This window comes from Marmota marmota, unplaced genomic scaffold (assembly GCF_001458135.2).
Source record: "Marmota marmota marmota unplaced genomic scaffold, marMar, whole genome shotgun sequence".
Lineage (NCBI taxonomy): Eukaryota > Metazoa > Chordata > Mammalia > Rodentia > Sciuridae > Marmota > Marmota marmota.
Genome location: NW_025999842.1, coordinates 19,256,620 through 19,275,676, shown reverse-complemented (window position 1 = coordinate 19,275,676; position 19,057 = coordinate 19,256,620). Strand labels below are relative to the sequence as shown.

Sequence of the window (19,057 nt, the reverse complement as noted above, 5' to 3'; positions counted from 1 at the left end):
ACTGTGTGTTTAACCAAGTCCCAATTAAAATGCAAATTGTTAAATTGAAAAATTCACCTAAGAAATATGAAAATAATTAGGAAAATTCCAGATAAAGAAGAATGATAGAGGGGTATTAGTCCTGATTTTCATTTGCAACCAAATGATCTAGTGCATGCCAACACATACATTGAAGAGATTAGAAAAAGAAGTATATTTAGCTTGGAGCCAATACCCAATTCTAGTTGGTGGTCCCAGTTGTGGTGATGCAGCACCAGTTTTGCTATCTTCTAGTAATGGAGTTATAATAAACTATATTAGTGTAACTAGAAGAAAAGTACATTTGGCTTGTAAAGTAAATCAAGGTAACAAAGAAATGCACCACCCCTAATTCGGAAGATATCAGTATCAGCCACTAATAGAACTATATAACATTCTGAGAATGCTGCAAAGACTAGAATTAGAAACTCCCAAAAGTTTGAATCATAATAGCCAATTGTCCTATTTTTTTTTCTGTAAATCAATGTACTTATTAGTCAATATCTTCTGGTCCTTGTTCACATTTTCATAGGTAGGATTTGGTATTCTACATTTTAATAATTTAAAACATACTATTTAGTTTTTATTGAAATTAATCATACACTTAATGTAAGGACAGAGATACCTGCAAAAAAGCAATGCTTTTATGAAAAAGAGTAGTCCCCACCCCCCTCACCTAAGCCAAACCTACTTCTCTTTTTAACTCCAGTGCCTGATCCTTATAGTCACACATCATACTTTATATAAAATATACATATTAGTTAATGGCTATGAAATTGAGAAATACCAATTGTCCTATTACATATCCTATTATATATCCACATGTAAGGAAAAAAATTTGACCCATGACTTTCTGAATTTGTCTTATTTTGCTTAACATAATATTCTCAAATCCCATTACTTTCCTGCAAATGACATAATTTCATTTTTATTTATGGCTGAATAAAACTCCATTGTCTAACATATACACTTTTTTTTTTTTTTGGTAGGTACTAGGGATTGAACTCAAAGGCACTCGATTATCGAGCCACACCCCTAGACCTATTTTTTGTATTTTATTTAGAGAAAAAGGGTCTCAATGAGTTGCTTAGCACCTCACTTTTGCTGAGGCTGGGTTTGAACTCCTGATCCTCGAGCCTCAGCCTCCTGAGCCGCTGGGATTACAGGCGGGCACCACCATGCCTAGTTCAACACATACACTTTTACAAATTTAGAAGAAAACTTATTTTACCTTGAGGGTTATTGAAATGGAAGAAATAATGGATAGATATATGAAACAGAATAGAGTTCAGAAATATATTAAGAGGAAAGAAGTAAACAGTAGCAGCTCACTTGGAAAAAAAAAAAAAAAGAAGATAAGAAGAAACCACAAAAGTAGTCCCATACTTTCTTGTTTTGATACAGCGCTGTCTATGAAGTAGGTGAATGGGTCCTTTTTTACACTGTGGATATATAAAGTGATGTAAACATTTACAAGGGCAGTTTGTCCTTATATCAAAACTTCTAAATGCATGTAATTTACCCTAACAATAAATTTTCAAAGTTTACTAAGATGAACATACATACATAATGTATACACATAATGATATTGCAGTATAATTTGTAATAAGAGAAAATCAAGAAATCCATCAATAAGAAACTAGTTGAATTATTATGTCACATCTATGAAATGGAATGAGGTGGACCTGTTTGTGCAGATGAAGAACCATCTATAGTATGTATCATGAAATGAGAAAAGCAAAGTGCTGAACAGTATATATCATATCATTCCTTTAGTGCATATCCAAGAATACAATTTCATACACATTTATCTAGAAGATGTCAGAAAAAACGTTAACAATGTTTATTTTTGGGGAGAGAATTGTTAGAATTGACCTTAGAGAGGGAGAAACTTGTCATTTTCTATTTTTCTTCAGTGTTTGGATTTTCTGATTTTTTTTACCAGAATTTTTGTTAATTCATCTTTTACATGTCAACAGGGTTATCTCATTGATGAGATTTGCTAAAGAAAATGCAGTTGTGGTAGGGATAGGAACCACAGCAGTGAAATTTTGCAGTGGGAGAGAGAGATTGGGCTAGCGGCAAATACCTCATGGGGTAAGTGGGAATTTATAGCCAGTCAGCATGTTGAGGGTGAGTTGATGGAAAAATTACTAAGAAGAAACATCAGGAGAAAGGGGGGATTTGGACTAAACTGAATGAAAGGATTCATCCTAGAGATAGGTAATCAGGCATTCCCTGGGGGATGGTAAAGGGTGAACATTCTTGCTAAACTAACTTAGGAGGAATCATAAAGCTTTTTGCTGGAACTGGATTTTGATAACGAAGTGCACAAGGGAGCCTAGAAGGTCTAGAAGCCTAACTAAGTTTTTGACCAAGCAGAGAATCTTTGTCAGCTTTTGGACAAATTATTATTTTTCTTCTCTTTCCCTATCTTCAGAATAAACATACATATATCCTAACATTATTTTTAAAGCCTAGTTCAGATGTTAAAAGTAAATAGCAAGAATACCCCAAACCTTATGAGCATCAGATGATTAATAAATATATCGCATTATATTATATATGTTCTTTTAAAGATCATACTGTTGTTACTCTGTATTTTGTAGTGTTTTTGCCAAAAAAAGAGAAATTCTTACCTAAAATTTATACTGAACCTAGATAGTAAATTGAAAAAAAGATGATTTATATTACGGGGTATAATTATAAAAAAGAAAATTTATTAAATGCCCTGCATTAAATTTAAAAAAACAGTCCTCATCTAAATAAGATTTGAACATTTAGCAATTATTTAATTTTATTTTTATGATTCTTGGTTCAGTATAAGCTATTTAAGCAGTTGTTCTTTGTAAACTAGTTTAAAAGCCCCCAATTATTCATTAAGAAAAAACAAATCTTGGATTAGTTCAAGGAGATAATTGAGAGAAAAAGATCTTTTTGATTCCGTGTGGTTTATTTTTATGTATATTCACTACTCCATCCTTGCTGCTTTAAGTGCCCTTTTTTCTTTTTCCTGGAATTCTACATTAGTTCCTTGGTTTGTTGTTCTTCCTGTCTCCCTTGCCTTTTGTCAGAATAATCTAAGCTCCTCTGTGAGGCTCTGTGTAACTGTGTCCTTAACACTATTTTCACCTAGTTTGCCCCTCTCCCTTTAAAGCTGAGTCCTCCTGGCACAAGTACTTTCACTTTGGAATTAGGTGTGTGTCTTGTGTTAGGCTCTAGTAGTATTCTATGTTGCTTTCTATCAATGCTATTAAAGTACATCCTTGTACTTACTAGTATCCCCACTGGACTGTAGCACTCTGAGAATGAGAACTTTTTGTTTTCTATCACCAGTGTTTGGCATGTAGTAAATGCTGAGTCTATGAAAAATTGTATTAGTCAACAGATCACCAAAATGTATCTTTGTACCCTAAGGAAGAAGAGTTGTCAGCATGAGCTGCATATTTAAACATTTTTGAAATACAGTATATTTATCTGTGTGTATTTTTTTTTCTATTTGGATAATTTTGTTAATTGTTGATTTATTTGCTGTGTGAAAATGATGTTATAAAATGTGATACTGGTTATTATTAGGCCACATTATATGTTTAATAAAATAATCTTACTCTTTTTCACTCTTGATGATCTTGGTTTCTCTGTTTTGGGTAGCTTATTCAACTGATTCTGAACCATCTTACACTACCAGACCTGTGTAGATTAGCACAAACTTGCAAACTGCTACACCAGCATTGCTGTGATCCTCTACAGTATATCCACCTCAATCTGCAGCCATATTGGGCAAAGCTAAATGACACTTCTCTGGAGTTCCTGCAGGCTCGATGTACCCTTGTCCAGTGGCTTAATTTATCTTGGACTGGCAATAGAGGCTTCATCTCTGTTGCAGGATTTAGCAGGTTAGTGCAAAGCCTTATTGAGTTTTTTTTATTATTATTATTAGCAGGCTACACTTACTGTGTAATAGTTTTTATAATAAATGTACAGTTCTATACTATGTATCTTACAGAAATTAAAAAATAAATATGGTTTATATGTAGAATGTTGCTGTTTATAAACGTAAAAGTGTTTCAGCATTCTCTTCAGCTAAACTATAGAGAAACTGGTGCACTCCTGTAATCCCAGCTATTTGGGAGGCTGAGACAGGAGGGTGGCAAGGTGAAGGCTAGCTTGGGCAACTTATTTAGACCCTGTCGCAAAGTAAAAAAGGGTTGAGGGATGTAGCTCAGTGCTAGAGCACCCCTGGATTCAGTCAGCAATATAGAAAAAAAAATTCTTCACTTTTTATTTTTTAAATCCCAACTGACTTTCAACAGAACTTTTTTTTCCATTCCCATATTTTCAGCTGAGATGATTAACACATTTAAAAAAAAAAAAACTATTTCCAAATCAAAATCTACCTCTCTAATGTGATTTGTCAGAAATGGAAAACAATTTATTACAGAACATTTTTAATTAAATCTTAATTACATGTGCAATATATCACCCAAATTTAGAAGCTCATTTAAACTAATTATGTTGAAAATGCAATTGCATGCTAGACGACCACACTTGCAGACCTGCCCAGGTGTTTCTGCTCCTTTCTATTTAAGCATTTTGTCTCCTTACTATTAAATGTCACCTGTTAAACATTTGAAAGCTTGCCACAAGTGCATATTCATTTAGTAATGCCATAGTAATTTTTCTTATGATACAAACAGGTGCCTCTCTTAACCTTGATGATAGTTGTCCTCATTGTATGTTATATATGATTCCATTATTTTCATGAAGTTAAATAATGAATTAGAAACTTTGCAGAAATTACCTGTTATTTTTAATTATTGAACAGAGTTTCATCCTGTTTTTTTTTTACAAACTAAAAATGAACTGCAGCTATCCCTACACATATCCCCAGTAAAATGCATTTTTGTATGCTGGTTTTAGAATCAGAAATTTAAACATGGAGCCTTGTTTTCACTTGACTCAGATTATAAAAATAAAGATGCAGTTTCAGAAAGAAATTTGATAACATTAGATTTCAATGAAGTTCTAATGGTTGAAATAGTAACAATGTGTTAAAAATGCTAACAATGATAGTTTTTACATCAAATTAAAAAAAAAAAAATACAAGTAGTAAGGCTCCCAGGTTGAAACCATGGATGCACTGAGTTTCTTTTCTGCCAAAAGTAGATTTTGGGAAAAGGCTCATTGCTAGATATATGACCCCTGTGCAGTGGAACACATTATAGCGCCAGAAAGAGGATGATCCCTTTTCTTCCCATCATAAAGGTCACAGCTGATACCCTATATCAAAAGATAAACAAACAAACAAACAAAAAAGTTAAAATTTTTATTTAGTCATAGTTTTACATGATACAGGACCTTTCAGAATAAAGACCCAAAAGATACATGAAAAACTATCTAATGTTATGCTTAGGTTCAGTGAAGCAAGGACAGGCATGTAGAAATGTGATTGGACAAAAAGTGTATGATCCTAATAGTAATGGATTGAGTGGGGAAAACTAGCAAGTTTTGTCTATTCAGATTCTTCTTTTGTTTGTGTTGTAGCATTTCTTCTTCCTAAATATGGGGCAGGACTTCTCTGGAATGAGATTATTATGACCCAGTATTGGATAAGGGTATGTCAGAATTTCTTTATGACCAGCTCCTAGATAGAAAGGCAGGGGAAGGTTAGAGTAATATGTTAAAGCTTTATGGCATGCTTTGGGGAAAAGAAATTCTATCTATGTCCTATCTTGAGAAAGAGGAATTCTGGTTTCTTTGACTTGTTCTGGGGGTGGGGGGAGGGGATGGTGGGCAAGAGACAGGGCAGGAGAAAGTCAGAGAAAACTTGGTTATGAGGCTGCTTCTGAGACCTTCCAGTGTCTTTTAGTTCAGAGTATTCAGCATGGCAAAGCTCCATACTTCGAAGTATCATTTTCTGAATCCTAGCAATAGCTTAGTTCTTTTTATTTCTCTCTACCTTAAACGTACCCACATTGTTTGCAAATTTCCCTCTCTGCTAATGGGACCAAGAAAATCCGAAACTAATGATTATGATTTAGAGCATATATTATTAATAATAAACCAAAACCAACAGAATATCAGACAGATAGAATACTTGATGTCAGTAAGCATTGTTTTACAATATACAGATGTCTAGGGCATTTTAATTACTCTCATAGCTCTTTCCACAGTGTTTTCCACTGTTAGGAATTTGTTTTTATCTTTCGTGGCAAGGCAGGGTAGTGGATATTTTTGACCATGTAAAAAGATATATAAGATATACAGTTTCTTCCTTCAGCAGGGAAGATAGTTATAAAGATAAATATCTTGTTTAAACATATTATTTACATAATTTTATAAGTAAAATAACAGGGTGGCAACTAATGATTCTAGACATTAGATAAAATGTTGGTAGCAAACAGCTAAGGTCCAGTTTCTTAGGCAAAGTGCTGCGTATAATCATGATAATGAGTAAAATGTAAAGGCAATACTAAATAATTTTTTTAACATTCTCTTTATGTAGCTTGTTCAAGTGCATTAGAAGAAACATGAGTTGTGAGAAGAAAACTAAGCAGTTATTTTTCTTAATTTTAGGCTAGTAATGATAAAGATTGTCTTTTGAGAAGGTACAGTTTCAGCCACTTTCTCACAAGCAATTTTCTACCATTTTTATGTTCAACCAGATGAGTTTCTGTAGGCCTATTTGAATAATCACAAAAGTGCATATATAAATTCTCCATATTTTGCTATAGTATTTTAGTCAATAAAACCATAAATTTTGCTAGCATTTTTTTAAGCCTAGTCACTGTTTCCATTAAGAAAAGAAAGTTAAAGTAACAGGAAGAGAAAAAAATTGGGGGAGGGTGGGGGCATATTGGAGGTTTGCCTGCTGATTGCTATTGGCCCCTCAACTTGACTACTGAATTGACAGTCATTATAACTTGTAGGCAGCATTCCCAGAATAAACAATAAATATTCATGGCTTGATTATTAATGAATAACCTATGAATAAGTATGGCCTATTTATGCTCATTACTGTGAAGAAGACTTATTTATAATACTTTAAAGAAAAAAATGTACATTTTAAAACTGGAGACCAATGATGATGGTGAGCTGTTTTTTGAGCAAGTCTTTAGGAAAAAATTTGATGTAGTTACTTTGGTGCCTAAAAACCTTGTCTTTACAAATTAGAACTGTTTAACTGGATTTTAAAGAACTTTTTTTTATGAATTTGTATTATTCAGAATAGCAGAGAAATAGGTTAAATTGGAATAACAAGAACATAAAACTTTTAATCAGTTATTAAAAATCCCGTTCCATCCACAGATTTGTGATTTGCAACTTTGAGTACTGCTCATGAATATCATTACTCATTAAAATTACATCCATTGTAATTCCACTTTTATAATACAGTTCTCTAAAGTCTTGAATATTACTTTGCTTCCCTGCCAGTTTGTGCTTTAAAGTTTCATCACTTAATTTTGTTGAAAAGGTTTTAAGTCCATTTTTCCACTACCATTTTTTTTTTTTTGAATAGGTGCCAAATCACCCTGATTTTTACCTCAGTGATTGAAGGTTTTTACCTTTAAACCCTTTACTTATTCTAAGTAGTGTGTATTCATTTCTTAAAAAAAATTCTTGGGTGCTTTCTAGAATCAAGAACTTTTTAGATGTTTTCACACACAGAATTATAGTTTTGTAATATAAAGGACTTATTACTCATTCATATATTTATTTAGTTGCCTGCCTATATTTTATACAAGGTTCCTCTTTTAGATTGTCAGCTCCTAGACAGTAGAAACAATTTCTTTTCCACTCTTTCTACCATTACTGGATATCACCATAATCAGTTAAGCAAGAAGTTTTGTTTTTAATGACTTTATTTTGAGCCAGATATATTAAATAATGTTCTAAGTTATTTGGAATCAAAATTATTTTAAATATACTGTTTTATAGAACTGAGTGAGGTTCAACTAACAATACCTAAGATTAGGAATTAGAAGCCATGGATATTTTTATCTAATTCTCCCTTACCTCCATACTTCAGACAGGTTGTGAGGATTAGTGCCTTTTATTTTGTGATGAGTAAACTCAGATTAAATTATTCATTCATGGGATGTTAATTATTTTAGGGTGTAAGTTACCATTTAGTAAATTACTTCTCATGTACTTGTATTCTTCTGGACAAATTAATTCACCTCATAAGGATAAGCAATTTACTTTATCCTCCAGAGACTCCTTTTCTCATAGCAGGAGACGTAGTTCAAATTTGTTTATCTGAGCTTAGGTGTCCTCATAAAACCTTCAATTTAAAAAAATACTTTTAAGAATTCACAATGTAGAATGAATAGCTGTAAGAATAATGAAGCTGTAGTTCTCCTTTCAAGTGACCCATGTCATAGTTGAGATGAGTAAATAATTCACCAAGACAAAAGCATACATAGAACTCTGCATTAAAATAAAATTTCCATGAGGAACATTAAGGAAAGAAATTGTTCAGTGAATTGAGCTTACTGTTGCTTCTGCCATTTTAGAATGGAGGTATCATGAAAAGGCAAGTAGAAAAGATCTTGTAAGAGATCCTGTAAGGAAAAGAGAATATGGGTATATTGACCAAATAATCTTCTCATAGTGGAGGTATACAATTTAAGAGTATTGAGAGTGAAAAAAAAAATTCAGAAGACTAGTATAAATATGGTCATTGTCTTTATTTTGCTTTTACATTGTATCATTCATTAAGTCAACTTGAAAGTTGGCTTTCTGGTGATTGGATTTATAGCACTCAAAATACTTTGGAAGAGAAAGGTTCAATAATTAAAGGAAAAAGAGAAGGAATGTCAAGTCTCCAAGTCATTCTAAGTTAAATATGAAACAGAAATGCAGATCAAAGTACTTTGCCAATAAAGAAGACCATAGGAAATAAGATGCCTTAAAGCTTTTAATTCTAAGGGAATTAATAGACATATTTAACTTTTGTAATTTGTGAATAGTTTTAGAATTATCAAATAGGATATTTTTTAATTCTCCGAAATGCTATATCTGTTTTTGGATTTCTAACTTTTAAAATAATAAAAAACTCCCAATAACTACTTGTTACCTTACTCAACGTAAGGTAAACATGTTAATTTTATCCTATTTCTTGGGTATACCTTGACCTTATTAAAGGAAAAATACTGAGTGTTTATCACCATGTTTGTTAATAGCACCTGGATCTTGTGTGCTCTCCTCTCTTTCCTGAATATTGAAATGGTCCCCCCTTTCTGCCTGCTTTCCTCTCAATCTCATAACACAAAAACCATAAGGATTCTGGTAAAACACAAGGAGGTGGTGACACTCCTCTGCTCAAAACCTCTAAAGATTAGGAATTCCATTTTTCTCAAAATAAAAGCTGAAGTCTTTATAATGACATGGTATCTCATCTCTCTGATCTACTTATTTCCCCCTTACTGTGTGCCTCCTGTGTCAGCTTCCTTATTCTTCTTTGTTCTTGTCTTCAAACCAGTGTATTTGCCCTTTAAACCTTCACCTTCCTTCTGCTCTTCCTCCAGACATCTGCTTTGCTCACCCTCTCATTGAAGCTTCTCTAATCAAACTTCCTGTTGACCTTCCCTGCATTTATTTGCTCCTTATTGCTTTTCAGCCTTTAATATATTATTTATTTTATTTGTGTCTATTTTCCTTCTGTCACTAAAATGTAAGTAGGCTGTGTGAGAGGGACTGGGCTATCTCCCCGGTGCCTAGGCTACTGTCTGGGGCACAGTGGAAACTCACTATCTGCTTGCTGAATGAATGGAAATGCTTTATGCAGACTGCAGTTTAACAAATAACCAGCACAGGTAATAATAGGAAGACCTGTTGGAGGAGATCCAGGAGAAGAATTCACAGGAGGAGCATCAGAGGTTTAAGGGAGTAGTGGGCAATTGTATGAAATGTCAGAAATAAATCACATAATACAAATACTGATAAGAGAGGGCACTGAATTTAGCAATTAAAAGGAAAGGGTAAATTTAGGGAGAGCAGAACACAGACTGCAATGGATTAAAAGTAAATGGGTATTCAAGCATAATATCTATGAAAACTGGGTTATTTGCAATATTTAAAATAAATCTGAGGCAACTGAATTCTGTTGTTTAAATATGAGCTAACCAATATTTAACTGACATTTTAATATTTGTGGGGTGCTTTGACCTTTAAAAATTGCTTTCACATATTATTTGATGATCGAAACCATGGGGCAATGTAGTAAGTGTTGTTCAAGTCTTCCTTTCACAGCTAAGGAAATGTGAGATTTGAAAGAATGCCTTTTCTCATGTCACTGCTAGAAAGTAGTAGAACAGTGTAAAAAAAAAAATCCCTATTTTTAACTTCTGCTAAAGTATTGTTTCTTTATTTACACAAGTGATTCAATTTGGTTCAGTTTTATTTTGTATGTTCCTTTATCAGCTTCTTAAATCATTTAGGAAAAAAAAGATGTGGCATAAATTAATAGTAGTAATATTGTTGATGTGACACTGATGGACAAGATTATGTCAAGAGAACTGAACAAGAATAATTGGTTCAATTTGCTTATTTGATAAAGTTCCATACATTCAAATGCTCCTAGATTCATTTTAGTTTTAGGTTTCTAACAGATGGTGGTTATGGACAGGACTGTTTTTTCCCCATCTGTAATGTAACTAATATAAAATTGTGACCTACTCTGATAAAGCATTTTCTGTCACCTTGGATTATTTCTGAGTAGTTTAGTTACTAAATAGTTAGAGCTACAAGAAACATATCACAACTGTGCACTTAAACAAACCTAGAAATTTTCTGAGTTGAAAGGAGGCTTTTCTGATTGTTTTGAGGTCATTTAATTGAAGATGTCATTTCATGTGCAGTATTCCAAATATATTACCTACCCAGTTCTGAGTATTGTTACTGGGGAAATATCTTCCAAGAGTTTAGAGTTTTTTTTTCCTTTTAATCTTTACCAACTCAGTTGTGCATTATAGGTAAGTAGGAGAAATATATCCTCTGCTTTTTTAATTTTCCACTTAGCATTAGCTGACTTTTTACATGATGTGAATCCATTTTGTCTTCTCAGGTTGATTTATTTTAACCTAACCATGCACATTTTAGCATGCAGTGAATGAGAATTTAAGTGAAAGATGTCTTATGTTTTTCATAATATAAATTCATTTTTCTAAGCCTTTCTCCTTAGAATTAATATAAGTTCCAAGTCCTTATAAAAAATCTTTTAATTTTATGAAATTCATGTGGAATATTGTTTTTACAGGTTTCTGAAGGTTTGTGGATCTGAATTAGTACGCCTTGAATTATCTTGCAGCCATTTCCTTAATGAAACTTGCTTGGAGGTTATTTCTGAGATGTGTCCAGATCTACAAGATTTAAATCTCTCATCCTGTGATAAATTACCACCTCAAGCATTTAACCACATTGCCAAGTTATGCAGCCTTAAACGACTTGTTCTCTATCGAACAAAAGTAGAGGTAAGAATAACTCATTTATCTTTCCTTGTGCAATAACCAACTGAATATTTGTTTTCCTTTATTTGTTCATATTATTATGATCTCTGATTTTTTAATAAAGGTTAGTATGCTATGTGATTACTCTAAAATCATTAGAGCTATTTCAGTCATTTCAGTGTTAGAATCTATTTTTTCTAAATTGTAAAGAAATGTTCTTTTTCTGTTAACTCTTAAAATGTTTATGGTGCTGTGCTCTTTGTGTTCCCAGATAAAGAAACAAACAGTGGGCTAAGGTACATTGAAATATTGGCAGGGAATGAATTAGAGAAAATGGTGGGAGGATAGTGTTTAAGAGAACATCTATCAGAGGGGAGGAAGCAAAGAGGAATTTATCCAGGCCCAGACTTAAGGGTGTAAATTCCTGATGGCATAGTTCATGAGGCTCATTTAAAAAATAATAGGTTCATGTCATATATAGTAGTCTACTACCGTTTTTTATATATTATTTCTAGGACATCTTTCCAGGTTAGAACATGTACTGTCCAGTTCTTTTCATTAACTCAGTACTGTAAGTCATACCATAATCTAGTTAGCATCCTCAAAATGATCAATATTGAGTTTTTCCTAGTAATTTTTCTCTTACATAATATCTAGCAACAACATTATTCTGAACATAGTTTATGTATGCATGCTGTTATTGCTGTAGGATGGAGTCCTAAAAATGGTATTGTGGATTAGAGTGTGTGTGTAGGCCCCTGTTGTAAACATACATTTTCTATTATATACTTGTTTCCTATAAAACAGACATGTTAGCCTGCTTTCTAGTCCTCAAATGTTATTACATGTTCCAAGAATTTTGTTAGATTATCAAATATTTTAATGTTTTTCTAGCTCATTAAATATTTCTATAAAGATGGCTTCTTGGACCTGATAAATGCAGTCTCCCTTATTATCTGTTCCTGATAAATGCAGGCTCCCTTATTATCTCCCTTATTATCTGTTCATGTAATCTGGTTTTATTTCCCTGTCACTCTCTGAAATGATATTTGTTTTCTTGCTTATATTATTTTTCTTCATGGTAAGGATACATAACGATAGGTACCACATCTATTTTTTTATGCTATGTTTTTAGCATCTAAAATAGGATTTGGTAAAGACTGGCCAAAAATATTTGTTAAGGAAAAGAATAAAGATAATCAAATTACTTTTCCAAATGATATATCAATGACTTTCCCACTCTCACTCAGTATTTCAGTTTCTTTTTTTTTTAATATTTTTTGTTGTCAATGGACCTTTATTTTTTAATTTATTATTTATATGTGGTACTCACAATCGAACCCAGTGCCTCACACATGCTAGGCAAGCGCTGTACCACTGAGCCACCACCCCAGCCCCAGTATTTCAGTTTCTAGGTCTCTAAAATGGGAATATTAAAAATATAGATCTTGCCGGATGCAGTGGCACATGCCTGTAATCCCAGAGGCTGGGAGATTGAGGCAGGAGGATCACGAGTTCAAAGCCAGCCTCAGCAAAAGCAGGGAGCTAAGCAATTCAGTGAGACCCTGTCTCTAAATTAAATACAAAATAGGGATAGGGATGTGGCTCAGTGGTTGAGTGCCTCTGAGTTCGATCCCCATTTATCCACCCCCACAAATACAGATCTCATTTAATCACTATGTACATGTACATGTACTTAGGTAGTACCTGGAACATAGTAAGTTCAATATATACTAATAAAGGTAATAGTAGTAGTAGTACTGTTATCGTGGCAGCTTTGTAGTATGTTTTACTATCTGTAGGAGAAGATTGTTTTCCTTGTTATTTTCAAACATTTTTTTGTGGGGGGAGTGTCCTTATTTTTTTTGGATGTATCTTTCAGCAAGGATTTTATTAGAAGTGTACTCATTATATTTCATTTTGCTTTCTAATAAGATTTCCCATCTGTTCATGTAGGTCTTGTTTTATATCTAACAACATGTTGTAGTTGTCTTCACTTAGATCCTAAATCTTTCTGGTTAAATTTGTTCATTGCATGTTAAATTTTCAGGTGCTATTTTCCCTTTCATTTAACTTTAACTGGTTATTGTTAGTCTGAAGGATAATTTGTTTTTCTAAAAAAAAAAAAATCTTTTATCTGTTTACCTAAGTTAATGCATATAATTATTCTAATAATTTTTTTACTTATGTCTTTGGACTTTCTAATGCATGTATATAATCTGGAATTTAATATGCTTTTTATTTCTTTTCCAATGTTTGAAATGTTACTTCTAATAGATAGAACTTCACAAATAATGTGGAATAATAGAGTTACAGCAGTTTTGCCAGCGTTATTCTTAATGTAATGGGAATGTCTTTAATATTGTCTTTTCTTTTTTTATATTTATTCAACAAATGTTTGAGTATCTGTTAGGTATGTGGAACTGCTTCAGACACTTGGACTTCAGGAGTGAACTAGACAGTTTCTCATGTAGCTTATTATTTTTACATGTTTTTGGTGTTACTTTCTGATTAAGTAGTCTTTATCATCCTTATTTCATAAAAATATTTTATGAAAGATATATATATATATATTGTTTTTAAGCCTTGTTAACACTCAGTTCTTGTATTGCCAGGTTTTGTTTTGTTTTTTGGTACTGGGGATTGAACCAAGGACCTTGAGCATATGAAGCAGGCACGTTACTCCTGAATTGGACTTCCAGTCCCCAATCCCGATTTTTTTTTAATTTGTAGAATGAAAGAACTAATGTCCCAAAATGCTATTTTAAATATGGGTTTAGCCCATGTTTTCATTGGTCTGTGGTGAAATGACTCACAATTTGTGTGGGTATAAAATTTGTCATTTATTTTCTCTTAGGTAGAATTGTCCATTCTGAAATAATGCCATATTTGTTTTTCATTGCTACCTTTACTTTTTTTTTTTTCTTCTTCTGGATGTATCTTTCAGCAAGGATTTTATTAGAAGTGTACTCATTATTGAACCCATGGCCTTCTGCATGCAAAGCAAGCACTCTACCAAGTGAGCTATATCCCCAGCCTCATACCTTTACTGTTTTATTGGCCTTTACACTATATAGGCTGATATCCTCTGAGCAAAATAATACCTTATTCAAAACTTTTCTGAATGTTCAACTTTAAGAATAAATAATTATTGAATGAGCCTTTAAGAAGAAAAACCAAACTTACTAGGCATCATACATTTGTGATGATTTGTGAAAATATTATCCCGTGAGATGCTTTTGAAATGTTACATATTAACATGATCTAGAGAATCATGAAATAGTGTACAGTTTTCTTAATTCACCTCAAAAGACTGATAGAATATGACCCCAGTTTTTTAAAGTGTGATTTATGATGATGAGAAAATTTCATATCTCAAGAGTTGAAATTTGTACATGTATCCTAAGTCTAGATACCATTAATTCTAGCTCCCTCAATTACTTAAATGTAGATGTAAAGTCATGGTATGTATGCATTAAATAAAATTAGGTAGTACCCTATGTTACTACTTACAAATTCTTTAAAATATGGTATCTTCTATGATAACATAAAAATGAATTTCACACTATATATTTTTCTGATGTTGATATGTTGGAAAAAACATAAAATTGATTTTCATTGATCTAAAGTTAACTTATAATAAAATTTAAAATGATATTTTAGTAATAAAAAATGGCAAATTTAAAATTGATAAAAAAATTTTACCCAGGTTTACTATTAATGTTTCTCAAGTCTATTCACTGCTGTCTCCCTGTACTTTGCTTGCTTCTGTTATGTCATCAATCGTGGGTGGTACATCAGAGTTCCACATATAACTCACAGGGAAAAGGGAGAAAGCAATACAATCAGCTGATTTCTTTTAAAACAAGCAGAAGCCATAGTAGCACTGGTATTCATATCAATCTGTGAACACCTCCCTTGTCACATAAGCAAATACTTTGCTTCAAAACAAAACAAAACAAACAAACAAAAAACACTTCTCCCTTATATCCACATTCCCTTGAATCCTCAACTTCATAACGTTGCTTAATGGGTACAAACAATGAATGAGAAGACAAGATTTAGGAGACTGGTCTTTCTCAAAACCTTCTACATAGGCATTGGCTCTGTTTTGAAAAGAATGAGCAGCACCTGATTTCAGATGTTTCTGCTTGCTCTAAGGAAATATATAAGGAGAAAAAGAAAATACGAATTTGAACTTTCTAGGAAAGATTATTTTGTTTTTAAAGGACTGGAAATTATCCAGTGCTGCTTTTATTCATTTCTCTAAACCCTACAAAAACAAAAAATTAGCAAAAATTAATATTACAAAATATTGACTCTAATACATTAACCTCAGAGAGGTCAAGTGTATGCTATAAGATTTACACTTCATGTGCCTATTTATATTAATAAATAGAGTACATCTATGTCATTTTGTAAGATTTAAGCAATCTATATGTATAATTAATAAGATTTGGATGATTTTGTAGACCTGAGTTTTACTTCCAAAGTTTGGGGAAACTTAATATATTCTGTTTGCTGTTCTAGACATTTTGCATTATTTAATTTTTTACACCAGTCCAATGAGAATAGGTTGTATTCCCATCTTAAGATAATCAAATTAAGATCCCAAAAGGTTAATATATTGCCAAGAGCCACAAAACAGGATTCGAACAGGTCTAGTGGCGTCAATGATATAGTTATCATTGTAAGATGATGTAAGGAAAAATAGCTATTCTAATGGCCTGGCTGCCTCCATCAAAAACAGTGATTTTTCTTTATAATTTGTTTCTTTTCTAGTTTGCAGTTGGTGAAGAAATATAATATTGTAACTAGCATACACACATATATCTAGTGTAAAATACAGACTATTAAATTATGTCTTATGAATATCTTCTAGTCTGAAATATTTTCTATAGAAAAATTGAGTTTTTGTCTTTTATTTTTATTATTAACAAATTTGGTTTGAAGTTTAGTAGTTCTGGTAAATCACAGTTATTCAAATTGCATTACAAACATTTAAGTGAAAGTTTGTAGAATCAATACATAATGAACTACTTCAAGCAAATTGATATAGGTGTACTCTCAATTTTATGCCATAATGGAAAGCAGCATTAGGACACATAACCCTCAAAAAAATTTAGGCACATAAGATAATGTGCTGTTGCTGGCTAAGTGTTGAATTCTTAAGTGGTTAGCAGTATCCACACATACTGCAGGCTTGATTACTCAGTAACACCTCAGGAGAACAAAACTGCATTATATACTGGTAGGTAGATCTGGGATTCTGATGTGGCCTGCCCCTGCATAAGTGATTATTCAGAAATTTTAGTCTTATAACATGGTAAAATATAGTTCAATTGTTTTCTTAATTTATTTCATAAGCTCTTTTTCTTTCTTCAAATGTGTTTAGAATTGCAAGAAAAAAATAGCTTCATCAAATAAATAACAAATGTCTTCTTACAACATCAGCTAAAAAAAATTACAGAATAAGCTATGAGCTATTTTTAGAATTAGTGGCATATATTTTTTTGAATTTCAGTAGGTACAAAGTAATAAACATATGCCTAGTAAAAAATGGAATACTAGTACATTAATGACACACAGAATAGATGGGTAGATGATAAGCCCAGATGCATACTAGTATTTCCCTAGGTTTGTGCTTGGCTGAAAGATACCTGTGTTAGGAATCCATGGTAAAAGAAATGACCCTCAAGCTGACATGTGGGATCTGTGTGATCCCTGAATAACTAGAAATGAATTGATAGATAGGGCAATTTTTAAAAACTGAATTTGGTTGAAAAATAGGAAGATAGAAACTTAGGAAAGAAGCTATGCTTTATTTTTTCAACTATTTATGGCAAGGAAATGACTATATTTGTGTTAGGTATTATAATGATTGGAATGAGTTGAGTTCAATCCCTTTTGGTCCTTTTCTTCTCTATTCATAATATTTGTATTATATATGATAAATATTGATTGAAAACCCCACTTTAGCCTTTCGTGAGGATTTTTTTCCCACAAAAGTAGGGCTATAAAAATCAAAATCATTAAATAGACTTTTAAATACTTAAGAAAACAAGTTTTACTTCACACTTTCAGAAAAGTCTTTAGAAACAAATGAGATTTTTTTCAGAGTTAAAAAAAATTATCATATACTTTCATCCAGATTCCCACACTATATGCATAACTGTATTTTTGAACCATTTGAAAAATAAGTTGAAAACATAATGACCCTTTACTTCTACAGGGCGCTATAAGTAGAGGCATAATTAACTCCTTTTCTATTCTTAGCTACTGTAATGGGCTGAATTGTGTCTTCCCCAAATTCATATGTTAGTGTCCTAAGCCCCAGAATGTGCCTGTATTTGGAGGCAGGATCTTTAAAGAGATAAGGCAAAACAAGGTTGTTGGGGTGGGTCCTACTCTAACATCGCCAGTGTCTGTATCAGAAGAGGAGAGTAGAATACAAACATACACAGGCCAGACCATGTGAAGACACCAGCACAAGATGGCACCTACAAACCAAAAAAGAGGTCTTAGAAGAAAACAACTCTATTGACACCTTGGCCTCAGACTTCCTAGCCTTCAGAATTATATAAAACAATCTGAGTTAGTTTTTTAGAAGTTTGAGCTTGTTTACCTTTTCTTTGTTCGTAAAAAAAAAAAAAAAAAAAAAAAACTGGGCTGGAGAATGAGAGTGGGGTATGACAGGTAGCTCAGTAAGAATGTCATTCTGTTGCTTAGCAGCAGACAAGAAAACCAAGAGTGTTTTTTTAAAAGTTGGAGTTATAAATGGAACACCTGCATCCAGTTTTGATTGCCTCACTTCAAGAATGATAGAGCATAAATTGAAAGAATCTGAAGAAGTGAAAAAACTGATTATAGGTATTGTGGGGGACTAGTATATGACAGTAATCCGCAAGCATGGTTCAGCAACTGTTTACTTGGTCTGCTAAGCTGTCGACAGTTTCAAGGATCCCTCTGCCTTCATCTTCATGAAGTATAAGACAACAAAAGTAGTTGATCTTTATTTCTGTTAGTTATCAACAATCATATTTTCTCTTTTTTTGTGCCAGTTTATTCAGCAGAGCTATATAAAAGTAAAAATTCTTACCACCCTGACTGTTGATGAAAGCTCTTGGACTTTCCTAGTATATAAACTTATATCTTTTGAAAAGGAGTGTGATTTGATTTGGTTCCATGAATTTTGCTTCTTGTCATGCAGATATTGTGGTCTCTTTACCACATTCTTATTTGACTTAGATAACACATTATTGTACACTGGCGGGTCTTTTAGTCAGCTTTTTTGCTGCTGTGGCCAAAAGACCTGACAAGAATGATATAGAGAAGGAAAAGGTTATTTGGGGTTCAGAGTTTCAGAGGTCTTAGTCCATAGATGGCCAACTCCATTCAGGGCCAAAGTAAGACAGGACATCATGGAAGAAGAGTGGCAGAGGAAGACTGGTTAGGACATGGTCACCAAGAAGCAGAAAGAAAGAGCTCTGCTCAACAAGGACAAAATATATACCCCAAAGACATATCCCCAGGGATCCACCTCTTCCATACCCTACCTGTCTACAGTTACCATCCAGTTAATCCTGTCA

At 32.8% G+C, this 19,057-nt stretch overlaps 1 protein-coding gene across 7 annotated transcripts in view; it reads left to right on the top strand.

Moving 5' to 3' along the window:
* The window catches only part of Fbxl4 (F-box and leucine rich repeat protein 4), a 107,377-nt gene that overhangs the window by 31,546 nt on the left and 56,774 nt on the right, over positions 1-19,057 (top strand). For all 7 annotated transcript variants that reach the window (XR_007350947.1, XR_007350925.1, XM_048812171.1 and 4 more), the window contains exons 5-6: positions 3,670-3,914; positions 11,279-11,492. Coding sequence is in view for 5 of the 7 variants with exons in the window: in XM_048812171.1 (XP_048668128.1) it covers positions 3,670-3,914; positions 11,279-11,492 (459 nt within the window). In the remaining 2 variants the exon portion in view is untranslated. The remainder of the gene's footprint in view (positions 1-3,669; positions 3,915-11,278; positions 11,493-19,057) is intronic.